We start from the raw sequence: 13,649 nt of genomic DNA, 5'->3' as shown, positions 1-13,649 counted from the left end.
TGGGCAAGGCCGAGTGGCGTGGTAATCCTGTCTGCTGTTTAGATGAGGCGTCCTGCACAGGGCGCTACTGGTGGACGGGTGATGCCAGGTCACGCATTCAAGTGGCCTCTCCTTTGTGTGAGTCTCACTACCTGATCCTCCCCAGGGTTAGTTCTCTGGTGGTCTAGGGTCTTGGAGTCAGTGCTCTCACTCCAAATGCTCAGGGCTTGGTCTCTGTCAACCTCCCCTCCTCCTATCAGCACTGTGCCATGGGTTTTGAATGTGCGTTCACTGGGAAGACAGTCACCAGCCTCAGAGACCTGTGTGGGGGAAGGCGATCTTCCTCTTGCTGAACTGCTGCACCGGCCTTCTCTGTCCTCCACGCATCCTGGGACTCTGACCTTCTGACTCTAGTTTTGAGTGTCTATTGTGGATTTCTGAGATAACTAAACATATAGTAGGGGGAAAAAGCTCTTAAACATTGGAGGGTAAGTGAGAACAGTGATTCTTAACATGCAGACTTGCACATTTCACCATATACAGATTTTTACCTCAAATTTTAAAACACTATGAATGAATACTGAGCTTCAGGTAATGAGGTGCATGCTGAAGTAGTCAGAAGGAAGTGCACTGAGGTATACAACTTTGAAAGGCATCCGAGCAAAAGGACTGAAGGACGGATGGGGAGAGATGCTCACGACTCAGTCTAGCTGGTGAGCACATGGGGACAATGTCTGGGAAGTTTCATCGTGAGACGCTGGGGAAACGCCCAGGTTCTAACACTTTAACACCAAGTGTTTGGTGTTCCACACCTACAAAATAAGTACACGGTGAAGACTCACGGATTACACTGTTCTCAGTACAATTAGCCCCTGGCTTACGAAAGGCATTTTCAGGGCAAACTCTCCTGCTCCTGAGAGAGACGGGAAGCAGAGGCCAGGCACCTTACTCTCAGGATCACCCGTGCACACCTGAGTGCAGCTCCCTGCGCCAGCGCCTGGCAGCGAGCTTCCCACGTGCGCTCCAGAGCCACCTGATCACCAGGTACAGCCCGCCTGACATTCTGAATGGAACCTGCACCCAGACGGCACACACAAACACCGTCCCTTCGCTGACCCTCACGGTTTCCTCCTCGAGGGGCACAACCCCAAACAGGACGCACGCTGCTGTCTCTGCCACAGTGAAGCGGACCTGGCCCTCCGTCAGGAGAGGCCGTCCTCAGCAAAGCACCAGCAGCCCCTTCTCAAATGTCTGCAGCTCAGCTCCGGGCTCAAGATGCTGCTGGCTGGTAATGCTGTGCAGTGCTGGTTCACAGCACGGCCCAACGATGCGGGGCGTCACAGGCCGAGAGCCAGAACCCCACGCTGCGCACGCCCAGGACGCGTGCTCAGAGTCCCCCTCCCCGGAACAGCAGCCCCTCAGTCAGAGACCCAGGGAGGGGGACAGGAAGGGGCGCCTGCAGGGGCACAGGCAGGGAGAAGACCATGGACAGGCCCTCTGCCGGGCCTAGTCTAATCCCTCTGCACAGAATCTCGACGGGTAACTTTCACCCCAGCCCAAAAAGTCGCCATAAACCAACAACTGCATGATAGCCTACACATACGCCATTCTGGGGAAAAAACCACATCAGCCCCTCCAGTCCTAAAAACAGAAAACAAAACCTGCCATCTTTATACACATACACATATATAGTAAAGTATTAATCTCTTAACTCCGAAAACCGGTGATTAAACGGCACAAAACCAGCGCCTGTATATGCTTTACAAACTGCGTGTCAGCATAACTCACACACCTCAGATGATGAAGCAAAGCGCTTTGGCAGTCCTTTTCATTTCCAGATAACGTTCCATCGCAGGGATGGACCACATGGTGCATCCGCTCACCTGTCGACGAGCGTGCAGCTGTCTGGACGTTCAGCCTACTGAAACCAATGCTGCCATGGACATATGTCCTCATCACTCACGGAGCCCAGACCTGCCAATTCACCTACTGGCCAAAGTGGATCTGCCATCCCAAATCAACACTCTCAGTGCTTGCGTGGGGATTCACTGACACACACGGGGTGGAGGAAAACTCAAGTCAGTTAACACGCACATCTGCACTCAGAAGGAGCAAAGCAACACTGCTTTCCTGCTTCATCTCATACTGCAGACAGGGTCCTGCCTCCACTCTCAGTTACTCAGAACCATGTCATCTGCATTTTGGTCGGTGGCCCCTTGAGTGGTGCTCAAGTGTCCTCTGGACATGCCTCACGGAGACACTGAGCTCCTATCGGGCGGGAGTCGGTGCTGCTGGCCACGACGTCAGCATTAATGAGTCAACAGCATACACTAAAGAGGGTGTCTGAACAGAAGCCCGCGGGGACAGGCTGTGTGCTGATCTGGTGACTGCGCCTCCAGGGGACAAGGGCTCAGAGCAGCTGCACAGAACCCAGCGTGGAGGGAGGGGACCGAGGCATCTGCCCAGCACCTGGCTGCCCTCTCTCTCGGGCAGGCGCCAGCAGTGGGCGCGCAGGGCTAGGCAGGAGCTCCAGGCCTCGCTCCCGGAACACCCCCCCAACTGCCCTCTCCGGCAGCTGGGCCGTCCACGCCACCACCAGCCATGTGCAGCCTCCTCCTCAACACTTGCTATTTCTGCTGTGTTCTTCCTTCCAGCCAGCCCAGAGCGCGTGCAGCGGCGCCTCGCCGAGCATGCGTTCGCGTCCCCGGGTGACTGAGCGCCTGCGGTGCCTCCCACGAGCTGCTGGCAGCTGTGCAGCACCTTCAGAGAATATCCACTTAGGGCCTGTGTTCATTTTGTCATGAGCTGCTCCTTTTCTTCTTATACGTTCCGGATGTTAGACGGCGTCAGAGACGTGGTCTGCAAACCCGTCCCACCGCTCTGTGGGCGCCCTTCTGTTTTCTTGACAGCGTCCCCGACGGCACAGGCGTTTCTGGCTCTGGGGCTCTGACTGGCTTCTGCTTCTGCAGCCTGTGCCTGTGGCGTCGCGTTCACGGCACCTGAGCACCGATCGAGCTGCACAAACTGAATCAGTGAATGCTTCTCTCTCTAGATCGGTGTTTCAACACGGCTCATGAAACAGAATCCAACTCAAACCCACAAGCAGAAGGCTGCTGACTGACCTGTTTACGAGACCTCATGGCTGCTTCTTCCAGTGTTTCTGCAGCTTCAAATTTGCCTTGACGTCTGTAAAGCGCCCCAAGGTTTTTTAAAGTAGTCGTGACAGTTGGACTGGAAGAAAGCATATAATTCACAAACTGATTCAACTTAAGTTTCAGAGCAGCCACCATCAACAGCACCTAATCCAAAGGACAAACATACTTAGGGCTGCTACAGCTTAATTTCTACAGTACTTTTTAGCTGTAAAATCCTAAAAGGCTCTTCTAGCTCATGCATCCCCTGCCTACGGCACTGAGCCCTGCGGCTGGTGGGACAAACCCCAGTGCTCTCTCCACTCACACAGCCTACTGGGCGTCTCAGCAGGAAGGTCTGTGCTGGGTGTGTCCGGTGGCCATCAGCTTCCCCCGGAAGCAGAGCTGACCATGCCAGGCAGCGCAGAGGACACGCGCTCAAGTGCTGCCGTCCACCCTCCTCTCCCCTGCAAGGAGGGGAAGCAGAGCGGAGCCAAAACCATCACCAGTGGGACCCGAGGCAGAGAATGACGGCTGTGTGTGCAAAGGAGGACCATGCAGTGTGGACACAGCTGGTGTGCCTCCGTGCTGCTGACAGAGCAGTCTGGCTGACAATGAGAAGTAAATCCAGCTCGTGTTACTACAGATATACTCCAGGAGGCTTTCCTCTTATTGATGACAGGAGCTGTAGAAATAAGCTGGGAACGCCCTGGTGGTCCAATCAGTGGCTAGGACTCTGCACTCCCAATGCACGGGGTCTGGGTTCAATTCTCGGTCAGGGAACTAGATCTCACATGCTGCACTGCAACTAGGTCGGAGGGCCACAACCAGAGAATGTGTGTGCCGCAAAAAAAGACACTGCAGGTCAAAAAAGATTCCATGTGTGCTGCAACTAAGACCCAATGCAGCAAAAAAGATACAATAAATGGTTTTAAATAAATAAATAATAAAGCAGCTATACTCCATGTTTTGAGACAGTTTACACAGTACCGGGAGAAAGCATGTGAAATTCAGAAATTATTGTAAGTGCTATGGGGAGTAAGAAGAGGGATATTTATTCCAAACTAGGGGTTCAGAATAAAAGAGTTTTCCCGAAATAGTAATAGGAGATCATCTACTCAAGGCTATGGTTTTCCCAGTAGTCATGTATGGATGTGAGAGTTGGACTGTGAAGAAAGCTGAGCGCTGAAGAATCCATGCTTTTGAACAGTGGTGTTGGAGAAGACTCTTGACAGCCCCTTGGACTGCAAGGAGATCCAACCAGTCCATCCTAAAGGAGATCAGTCCTGGGTGTTCTTTGGAAGGACTGATGCTGAAGCTGAAACTCCAGTACTTTGGCCACCTCATGCGAAGACTTGACTCGTTGGAAAAGACTCTGATGCTGGGAGGGATTGGGGGCAGGAGGAGAAAGGGATGACAGAGGATAAGATGGCTGGATGGCATCACTGACTCGATGGACATGAGTCTGAGTGAACTCCGGGAGTTGGTGATGGACAGGGAGGCCTGGCGTGCTGTGATTCATGGGGTCGCAAAGAGTCGGACACGACTGAGCAACTGAACTGAATTGAACTGGACTGAATAGGAGACTAGTAAACTGAGTCTTAGAGGATAAGTGAAAGTTAAAACAGGAAAAGACTACAGACAAGAAGCGTTCCAGTCAGAAGAAGAAACAGCACTGGGCCAGGCTGGAGGGCTGCTGGTGGAGGAGCCACGTTGCCCTCTGCAGACCGGAGGCCCTGAGGCTGCAGGAAATGGGGTGTGCGCCTGGACACAGATGCAAAGTGCGGGCTTCGTGGGCTGCCGGCCTGTTCCTGCAAGTCTGCCCTATGGCCTTAGAGGCTTTGTCTCCACTTAGCCATCTCTCCTCCTGCAACCTGGGAGCTAGCCTTAAGACACAGTATTAATGAACAGGGCCCATGTTTTTGCCCATGGGATCATATTGAGGTGGGTTTTGTATAAATTACCTCACTTACAAAGTTATGGAGTTTTACTGGAATCTGGGGAAAATAAGGGCCTGTGCAGCCACACCACCCTGAGGACTTCACACACGAGGTGGTTTATGGGCTGCCCCCGAAGCGCCAGCGCCTCCCACGGCTGAGGGCCTGTCTCCCAGGCAAGCAGACGCACCTGTCGACTTTGCAGGCCTTGTACCAGCCACCATACTCTCCAAAGGACGTCCCATCCTTCTGCTTTCCCTGAATTGCAACAAAGAATTTCAAGTAGATAATTATCAAGCAATATATTCAGTTTAGAAAACTTCACAAAATAATGTGTTCTTACTTTGCATTCTTCTCTCTCCTCAGCATGCATCCAAATGGGTTTATTTTCATCTATGGAAGAAAAAATAACATGCCATGAACTGAAGCATAACAGAGTCCACTATGCAGAGTGTCAAGTTCCAGCATTTGCAAGGTTTCTGTTTGGTTTTCCATGTGATCCTTCTGAGATATTACTTTTCACAACTAGGACAGACCAGGCTTCACACTGGAGAATAAGGACTCTGACGCAGAACCAGACCCAAGAAACATGGAGGAAATGACCATTTACGCGCCATTTGGTGAACAGAAGACACAGAATCCAAGGTGCCCACCCAGACAGGGAGGCAACTGTCAAAACCACGGACAAATGCTCAAGTCCTTATGAGGAAACTTTTTGTTGTTGTTCACTGACTTGTTTCTCCAAGCATTTACTGAACGCCTATATTCTGAGAGCTGGGGATTCACAGATAAAAAAGAAATGACTTCAGTCCTCCAAAACTGTGCTCCTAGCGAGCTGCAGATGCTACTCGACTTCCCTGAACACAAACCAAGCTGAGTGTCTACAGCAAGCCTGACCTAGTGCGTCTGGGGTTTACAGCTCCTCTGCTCAGGTTCCCAGGGCGCAGAGTCTTTAGCAGAGAGAAAGTATGTTTCTTTGCAGCCCAGTCTCCCAGTGGAGCTTAGGTAAAAAGCCTGTAAGAAAACTTCCAATGCTAGAATCTGCACATAACACTTGGGACCATTTAGAATTTGAGGAACCCAACATTAAACAAAGTCCAAGTAGTAAGATGTTGAGAGAAAAAGTGAAAAAACTATAAATCAACATTCCTTTAAACTTTTCTTAACTTTTGAGAACGCTGACACATAACCATTCATCCAAAACTTTCAAACAACTAATGCACCACAACACGGCAGGCAAGGAGTATTACAAGTGAAGGTTATGACATGAACAATGCTTAAGCTCTCAGCATAAAGGAAAATCATCCGTGGATGTGATTCTATGTAGAGTGTCGTTTCAATTATACAAATCAATAAGAAAAAAAGGAAGGAGAGGCACTAAAAACACTGAAAGACGTATCTGGGTAATGAAATGACAGAGACTCTCCTGCTCGCATCTCTGCACTTATTTTTGAGGTTTCCCGCAATGAGGACGTATTTCAGGCTTCAGAGAACAAGACCTGTGTCCCCACGCAATCCAACCACCCATAACTTCCCGATCTGGGCAAAGCACTGAGCTGTAGGGTCCTCGCTCCTAAAATGGAGTAAGGTGTGACCCACTTCACAGAACTGCTAAGAAAAGTAACATTACAAATTTCAACTGTTTCTTTTTTCATTGAAAGACTAGTGTATATGGTTAATTATTATTATGATTATTTGGTATGCCATAGGAGAAGAGTAAAACTAGTTTTAAATACTGGTTTTAAGAGTGAATGCTTGCACAGCAAAGGAAACCATAAACAAAATTAAAAGACAATCTACAGAATGGAAGAAAACATTTGCAAAGGATACAACTGACAAGGGATTAATCTCCAAAATATACGAATAGCTCTCACAATTCAGCAATACAAAAAAGAACAAACAACCCAATCAAAAAATGGTCAGAAGACCTAAATAGACATTTCTCCAAAGACGATAAGCAACAGGCACATGAGACAATGCTCAACATCACTAATTATCAGAGATGTGCGAATCAGAGCTATAATGAGGCACCTCACACCTGTCAGGATGGCCATAATTAAAGTTTACAAACAATAAGTGCTGGAGAGGGTGAGGAGAAAAAGGAAGCCTCCTGCCCCGCTGGTGTGAATGTAAGGTGGTGCAGCCGCTACAGAAAGCAGCCTGGAGGTTTCTCAGAAAATACAGCCACCACATGACCCGCCGGTCCATGCCGCGGCACGCACCCGGAGAAGGCGCTACTGGCAAAAGACGCAGGCACCCTCTGTCTACGGCAGCACTGTCTGCAGTAGCCAAGACCTGGAGACAAGCCAAACGTCCACTGACAGATGGACGGGTAACATACATGCAATGGGATACTACTCAGTCATTAAAAATAAAATAAAATAATGCCATCTGCAGCAACATGGATGCAACTAGAGCGGATCATACTAAGTGAAGTCAGAAAGAGAAAGACAAATAATACAAGATGCCACATTATGCAGAACCTAAATTACGACACAAATAAACCTACCTATGACACAGAAACAAGACTCAGGGACAGAACAGACTGGGAGCTGCTGACGGGCTGGGGGAAGTGGAGAGGGAGGCCAGGTCAGCAGGCGCAACCATCACGTGGAGGACGGGCAAACCACAGGGCCCTGCCGAGCAGCACAGAGACAGTAAGTGTCTCGTGATAAACCACAGCGCAAGACACTTTAAGAAGAATGTACATATGTTCATAACCGAATCATTTTGTTGTAAAGCAGTAATTAACATTTTAAATCTATACTTCAATTTAAAAAATAAAGCAAAAAAAAAGAAAGTGAGACTAGCCAAGGAAATTCTGAAAAGGAAGATTAATGAGAGAGCCCTCTACACACCACATGTTCTACCTTCACCCCTCCCACACCTGCCTCACTTCAAGCCACAACAGCCAAGAAGATGTGTAACTGACACAGAATCAGTATCTGCATCAGCGGAAAGAAACAGTTCAACACAAAAACCACCCCCACCATTAACAACAGCAATGAAACCACCGACTTGATAAAGAATTTAGAATATGACCAATAAGACCTTAAGACTTAGTGGAGGGAACAGACGGATTATTCAGTTAGGGGTGCTGGCACAAAAACTGTTTAAATATCTGAAAAAATATTTTAAATCTCAATCTTTTTTAAAAAAAAAAAGACTGAACAGTATTTGAAACTTACTCACACTGCAGTATTCTTGCCTTAAGAACCCCATGAACAGTGTAAAAAGGCAAAAAGATATGACACTGAAAGATGAACTCCCCACGTCGGTAGGTGCCCAATAAACTACTGGAAATCAGTGGAGAAATAACTCCAGAAAGAATGAAGAGATGGTGCCCAAGTGAAAACAATGCCCAGAGTGGATGTGACTGATGATGGAAATAAAGTCTGATGCTGTAAACAACAATACTGTGTAGGAACCTGGCATGTTAGGTCTATGAATCAAGGTAAATTGGAAGTGGTCAAACAGGATGGCAAGAGTGAATATCGATAATTTAGGATTCAGTAAACTAAAATCGACCGGAATGGGTAAATTTAATTCAGATGACCATAATTATATCTACTACTGTGGCCAAGAATCCCTTAGAAGAAATAGAGTAGCCCTCACAGTCAACAAAGGAGTCCAAAATGCAGTACCTGGGTGCAGTCTCAAAAACAACAGAATGATCTCTGTTCGTTTCCAAGGCAAACCATTCAGTATCACAGTAATCCAAGTCTATGCCCCAACCACTAATGCCAAACTTGAAGTTGAACGATTCAATGAAGACCTACAAGACCTTCTAGAACTAACACCAAAAAAAGATGTCCTTTTCATCAGAGGGGACTGAAATGCAAAAGTAGGAAGTCAAGAGATACCTGGTGTAACAGTCAAGTTTGGCCTTGGAATACAAAACGAAGCAGGGCAAAGGCTAAGAGTTTTGCCAAGAGAACGCACTGGTTATAGCAAAAACCCTCTTCCAGAGACAACTTTACACATGGACATCACCAGATAGTCAGTACTAAAATCAGATTGATTATATTCTTTGCAGCGAAGATGGAGAAGCTCTATACGGTTGGCAAAAACAAGACCGGGAGCTGACTGTGGCTCAGATCATGAACTCCTTATTGCCAAATTCAGACTTCAACTGAAGAAAGTAGGGAAAACCACTAGGCCATTCATGTATGACCTAAATCAAATTCCTTATGATTATACAGTGGAAGTGACAGAGAGATTCAAGGGATTAGATCTGATAAGACAGAGTGCCTAAAGAATTATGGATGGAGGTTTATAACACTGTACAGAAGGTGGTGATCAAAACCATCCCAAGAAGAAGAAATGCAAAAAGGCAAAATGGCTGTCTGAGGAGGTCTTACAAATAGCTGAGAAAAGAAGAGAAGCGAAAGGCAAAGGAGAAAAGGAAAGACACACCCATTTGAATGCAGAGTTCCAAATAGCAGCAAGGAGAGTAAGAAAGCCTTCCTCAATGAACAAGCAAAGAAATAGAGGAAAATAGCAGGATGGGAAAGACTAGAGATCTCTTCAAGAAAATCAGAGACACCAAGGAAACATTTCATGCAAAGATGGGCACAATAAAGGATAGAAATGGTATGGACTTAATAGAAGCTACTAAGAAGTGGCAAGAATACATAGAAGAACTATACAAAAAAAGTCTTAATGACCCAGATAACCATGATGATGTGACCACTCACCGAGAGCCAGACATCCTGGAATGCGAAGTCAAGTGGGCCTTAGGAAGCATCATGACAAACAAGGCCAGTGGAGGGGATGGGATTCCAGCTGAGCTATTTCACATCCTAAAAGGTGACGCTGTTATCATCACAAGGAGACCAAAGTGCTGCCCTCAATATGCCAGCAAATTTGGAAAACTCAGCAGTGGCCACAGGACTGGAAAAGGTCAGTTTCATTCCAAACCCAAAGAAGGCCAATGCCAAAGAAAGTTCAAACTACCGCACAAGTGTACTCATCTCACACACTAGCAAAGTAATGCTCAATATTCTCCAAGCCAGGCTTCAATAGTACATGAACCGTGAACTTCCAGATATTCAAATTGGATTTAGAAAAGGCAGAGGAACCAGAGATCAAATTGCCAACATCCACTGGATCATCGAAAAAGCAAGAGATCCAGAAAAACATATATTTCTGCTTTATTGACTATGCTCAAGCCTTTGACTGTGTGGATCACAACAAATTGTGGAAAATTCTGAAAGAGATGGGAAGACCAGACCACCTGACCTGCCTCCTGAGAAATCTGTATGCAGGTCAAGAAGTAAGAGTTAGAACCGGACATGGAACAATGGACTGGTTCCAAACTGGGAAAGGAGCACATCAAGGCTGCATATTGTCTCTCTGCTTATTTAACTTATATGCAGAGTACATCATATGAAATGCCCGGCTGAATGAAACACAAGCTGGAATCAAGATTTCCGGGAGAAATATCAATAACCTCAGATATGCAGATGACACCACCCTTATGGCAGAAAGTGAAGAGGAACTAAAGAGCCTCTTGATGAAAGTGAAAGAGGAGAGGAAAAAAACTCAACATTCAAAAAACTAAGATCATGGAATCTAGTCCCAACACTTCATGTCAAATAGACTGGGAAACAATGGAAACAGTAACAGGTTTTATTTTCCTAGTCTCCAAAATCACTGTGGATGGTGACTGCAGCCATGAAATTAAGACACCTGCTCCTTGGAAGAAAAGCTATGACCAATGTAGACAGCATATTAAAAAGCAGAGATATTACTTTGCCAATAAAGTTCCATCTAGTCAAAGCTATGGTTTTCCAGTAGTCATGTACGGACGTGAGAGATGGACCATAAAGGAAGCTGAGTGCCAAAGAACTGATGTTTTTGAACTGTGGTGTTGGAGAAGAGTCCTGAGAGTCCCTTAGGCAGCAAGGGGACCAAACCAGTCCATCCCAAAGGAGATCAGTCTTGAATATTCACTGGAAGGACCGATGTTGAAGCTGAAACTCCAATACTTTGGCCACCTCATGCAAAGAACTGACTCACTGGAAAAGACCCTGATGCTAGGAAATACTGAAGGAAAAAGGAGAAGGAGATGACAGAGGATGAGATGGTTGGATGGCATCACCAACTCGATGGCCATGAATCTGAACGAGTTCGGGAGTTGCTGATGGACAGGGAGGCCTGGCGTGCTGCAGTTCATGGGGTCGCAGACAGTCAGACACGGCTGAGCAGCTGAGGTGAACCAACACTGCTGTTCACTGCAGTTTCAGCTCTATGTGCTAATCTAATCCTACTGTTAGGAAGTTTCAGCTCTATGTGCTAATCTAATCCTACTGTTAGGAAGTTTCAGCTCTATGTGCTAATCTAATCCTACTGTTAGGAAGTTTCAGCTCTATGTGCTAATCTAATCCTACTGTTAGGAAGTTTCAGCTCTATGTGCTAATCTAATCCTACTGTTAGGAAGTTTCAGCTGTATGTGCTAATCTAATCCTACTGTTAGGAAGTTTCAGCTCTATGTGCTAATCTAATCCTACTGTTAGGAAGTTTCAGCTGTATGTGCTAATCTAATCCTACTGTTAGGCAAGAATGCACCTCAGTCAGGGGAAATGGATTTCCTGACAACACGCCAGGTCATGCGTTTCAATGCTGCCCCATAGCAAAGAGGCCTGTGGCCTGAGAGCCACGCCCCAACAGCCAGTCAGGGCACACCTGCACCTTTCTGTCCCATGTTCTAACGTTTGTGTGGAGGATAAATCCAAGTACAGGAAACCGCTTCTAACTAGAACCCAATTAACTGGACTCCATGCTACTATTTTTAGTAGAGAGAAGTCAGCAAATGACAAGGAAAGTTAGCAAATCACTTCCCTGAGAACTTATTTGAAGCAGCACTAAGTTGATGACCTGGAACAACCGAAACCCAGAAAGGCTTCTGCAGTGAGAGGACACGGAAGCTCCCTGTGGACTATGAAGTCCAGGGAGGTGCGCTGTGATCCGGTAGGGGCCAGGGCAGACAGAGTCCGTTTCCAGAATGACAAGCCTGAGGCATTACCATCTTCTGACAGTAAAACAGACTTACTGCTCCACTTGCTGACAGAGAAAAACTAATACACTTCTCAAAAGGTTTTCAAAAATGCTTTCCAGAAATTCTCCATAAAAGGAAGTATTTATTAACCACAACCTCTTTTCCCCACGAATCCTAAGGTTTCCAACACACTGGTACCAACTGTCCACATTCTCAACCCCTCTTGTCACGGCCACCGAAGGGGGGAAGATGCCTCATGTAGTCAGATACTGTTTTACTGAGCAGTTAAAGTCTGACAAAATGTTTATTCCAAAACTGTGTATTAAGCACCTACAATACTTTAAGGACTATAAAGGAGACAGGCCTCAGCTCCTTACGGCTGTCAGACAACCCAGCAGGACCGGGATGGCTGGAGAATCTGACAGGTCCCAGGTGGTGCTGAAGCTGCTGGGTTCCTGCCGGCACTTTGAGAGCCACTGGACCACAGAACAATTCAAGAAAGCAGTTAAGGACTGCAGGAAGGCTCTCTGGAGTTACTGCATCCAGGCTTTGCCTAAAGCAAGTGCAGACTCTGGGTGAGGGCAACTTGGAAACACGAGGCAGGTGGGCCATCATGCTGACTGTGATGACCTCAGCATTACCAAGTTTTAAACTGGAAATTCCTATGTTTAACGCATCCTACAGCTAATCTGCTTAGAAACAAAAGTGCATCTCTTACCGTCCACAGAACCGAACTCCCTTTCATGCGCGCGAGTGAGGATCTCTTTGTACAGGGTCTCTGCCTGCTTGAACTTTCCTTGCTTCAGGTAGCAGGAAGCCTTAAAATAAAACAAAGCACTTACTACCCTTCACACGTCAGGGAAGCACATTCTCATATGCAGGTTCAACTATGAAACAGCACTGAGGCTTCAGGAAGAAAGGAATCTGACTATCTACAGAGCTGACCTGTCAACATACCAGGTTATTTTTTGTTTTGGCCACATTGGGGTCATCAGGTCCCAGTTTTGTCTGGTAGATCTCGAGGGCTCTCTGATAATAATATTCCACTTCTTCATACTTGCCCTGGTTCTGGCACAGTAGGGCCAAGTTATTTAACTGCTTGGCAACATCTGGGTGATCCTTTCCCAAAACCTAGGAATGAAAAATAGCATTAGAAACACTTGTTATTTTTTTCACAGGGTACCATCCAACCCACTCCCTACCCTACCATGAGAAGGCTCTTCCTAAACATCAAGAGGACTGTGCCTTGCTTCCAGGCCTGTGATACTTAACCAGCCACACATGCAGCACAAGAGTAACTTAACCAGCATTAGTTGAGTCGTCTTCTTGGGGGAGGGAGGAAACGGTGCTGATTTCCTTCCCAAGCTTTGGAGTCTTGAATCCTTACAATAATCCTACATGGTAGGTAATACTATGGACATTCTGAAGATGAAGAAACTGGGTTTTATAAAGGCTATCTAGATCTAATATGACCGCCAAGTTCTAAACATGCCGGAACTCATGCCCAGCCCGTTCTGACTCAAGCAGCATCACACTCACCCCTGTGAAGAGCAGCCTCAAAGGGACTCCAGCTCCTCAGCTAACAGCCTACACATCCTCTCT

General features: G+C 47.0%; 1 protein-coding gene across 19 annotated transcripts in view; it reads right to left on the bottom strand.

The window, feature by feature from the left end:
- KLC1 (kinesin light chain 1) overlaps positions 1-13,649 on the bottom strand; it is a 111,786-nt gene that overhangs the window by 17,954 nt on the left and 80,183 nt on the right. For 18 of the 19 annotated variants that reach the window (XM_055556172.1, XM_055556151.1, XM_055556156.1 and 15 more), the window contains 5 exons: positions 13,005-13,178; positions 12,766-12,865; positions 5,391-5,440; positions 5,238-5,305; positions 3,102-3,210 (listed from right to left, as the gene is read on the bottom strand). In XM_055556172.1, the coding sequence (XP_055412147.1) occupies positions 3,102-3,210; positions 5,238-5,305; positions 5,391-5,440; positions 12,766-12,865; positions 13,005-13,178 (501 nt within the window). Of the gene's footprint in view, positions 1-3,101; positions 3,211-5,237; positions 5,306-5,390; positions 5,441-12,765; positions 12,866-13,004; positions 13,179-13,649 lie in introns of those variants that run through there. The other variant, XM_055556170.1, reaches the window with a different exon arrangement.

The sequence above is a fragment of the Bubalus kerabau genome, chromosome 19, assembly GCF_029407905.1.
Source record: "Bubalus kerabau isolate K-KA32 ecotype Philippines breed swamp buffalo chromosome 19, PCC_UOA_SB_1v2, whole genome shotgun sequence".
Taxonomy (NCBI): domain Eukaryota; kingdom Metazoa; phylum Chordata; class Mammalia; order Artiodactyla; family Bovidae; genus Bubalus; species Bubalus kerabau.
Note: the sequence above shows the minus strand (reverse complement) of the source record. Positions and strands in the feature narration are given on the sequence as shown.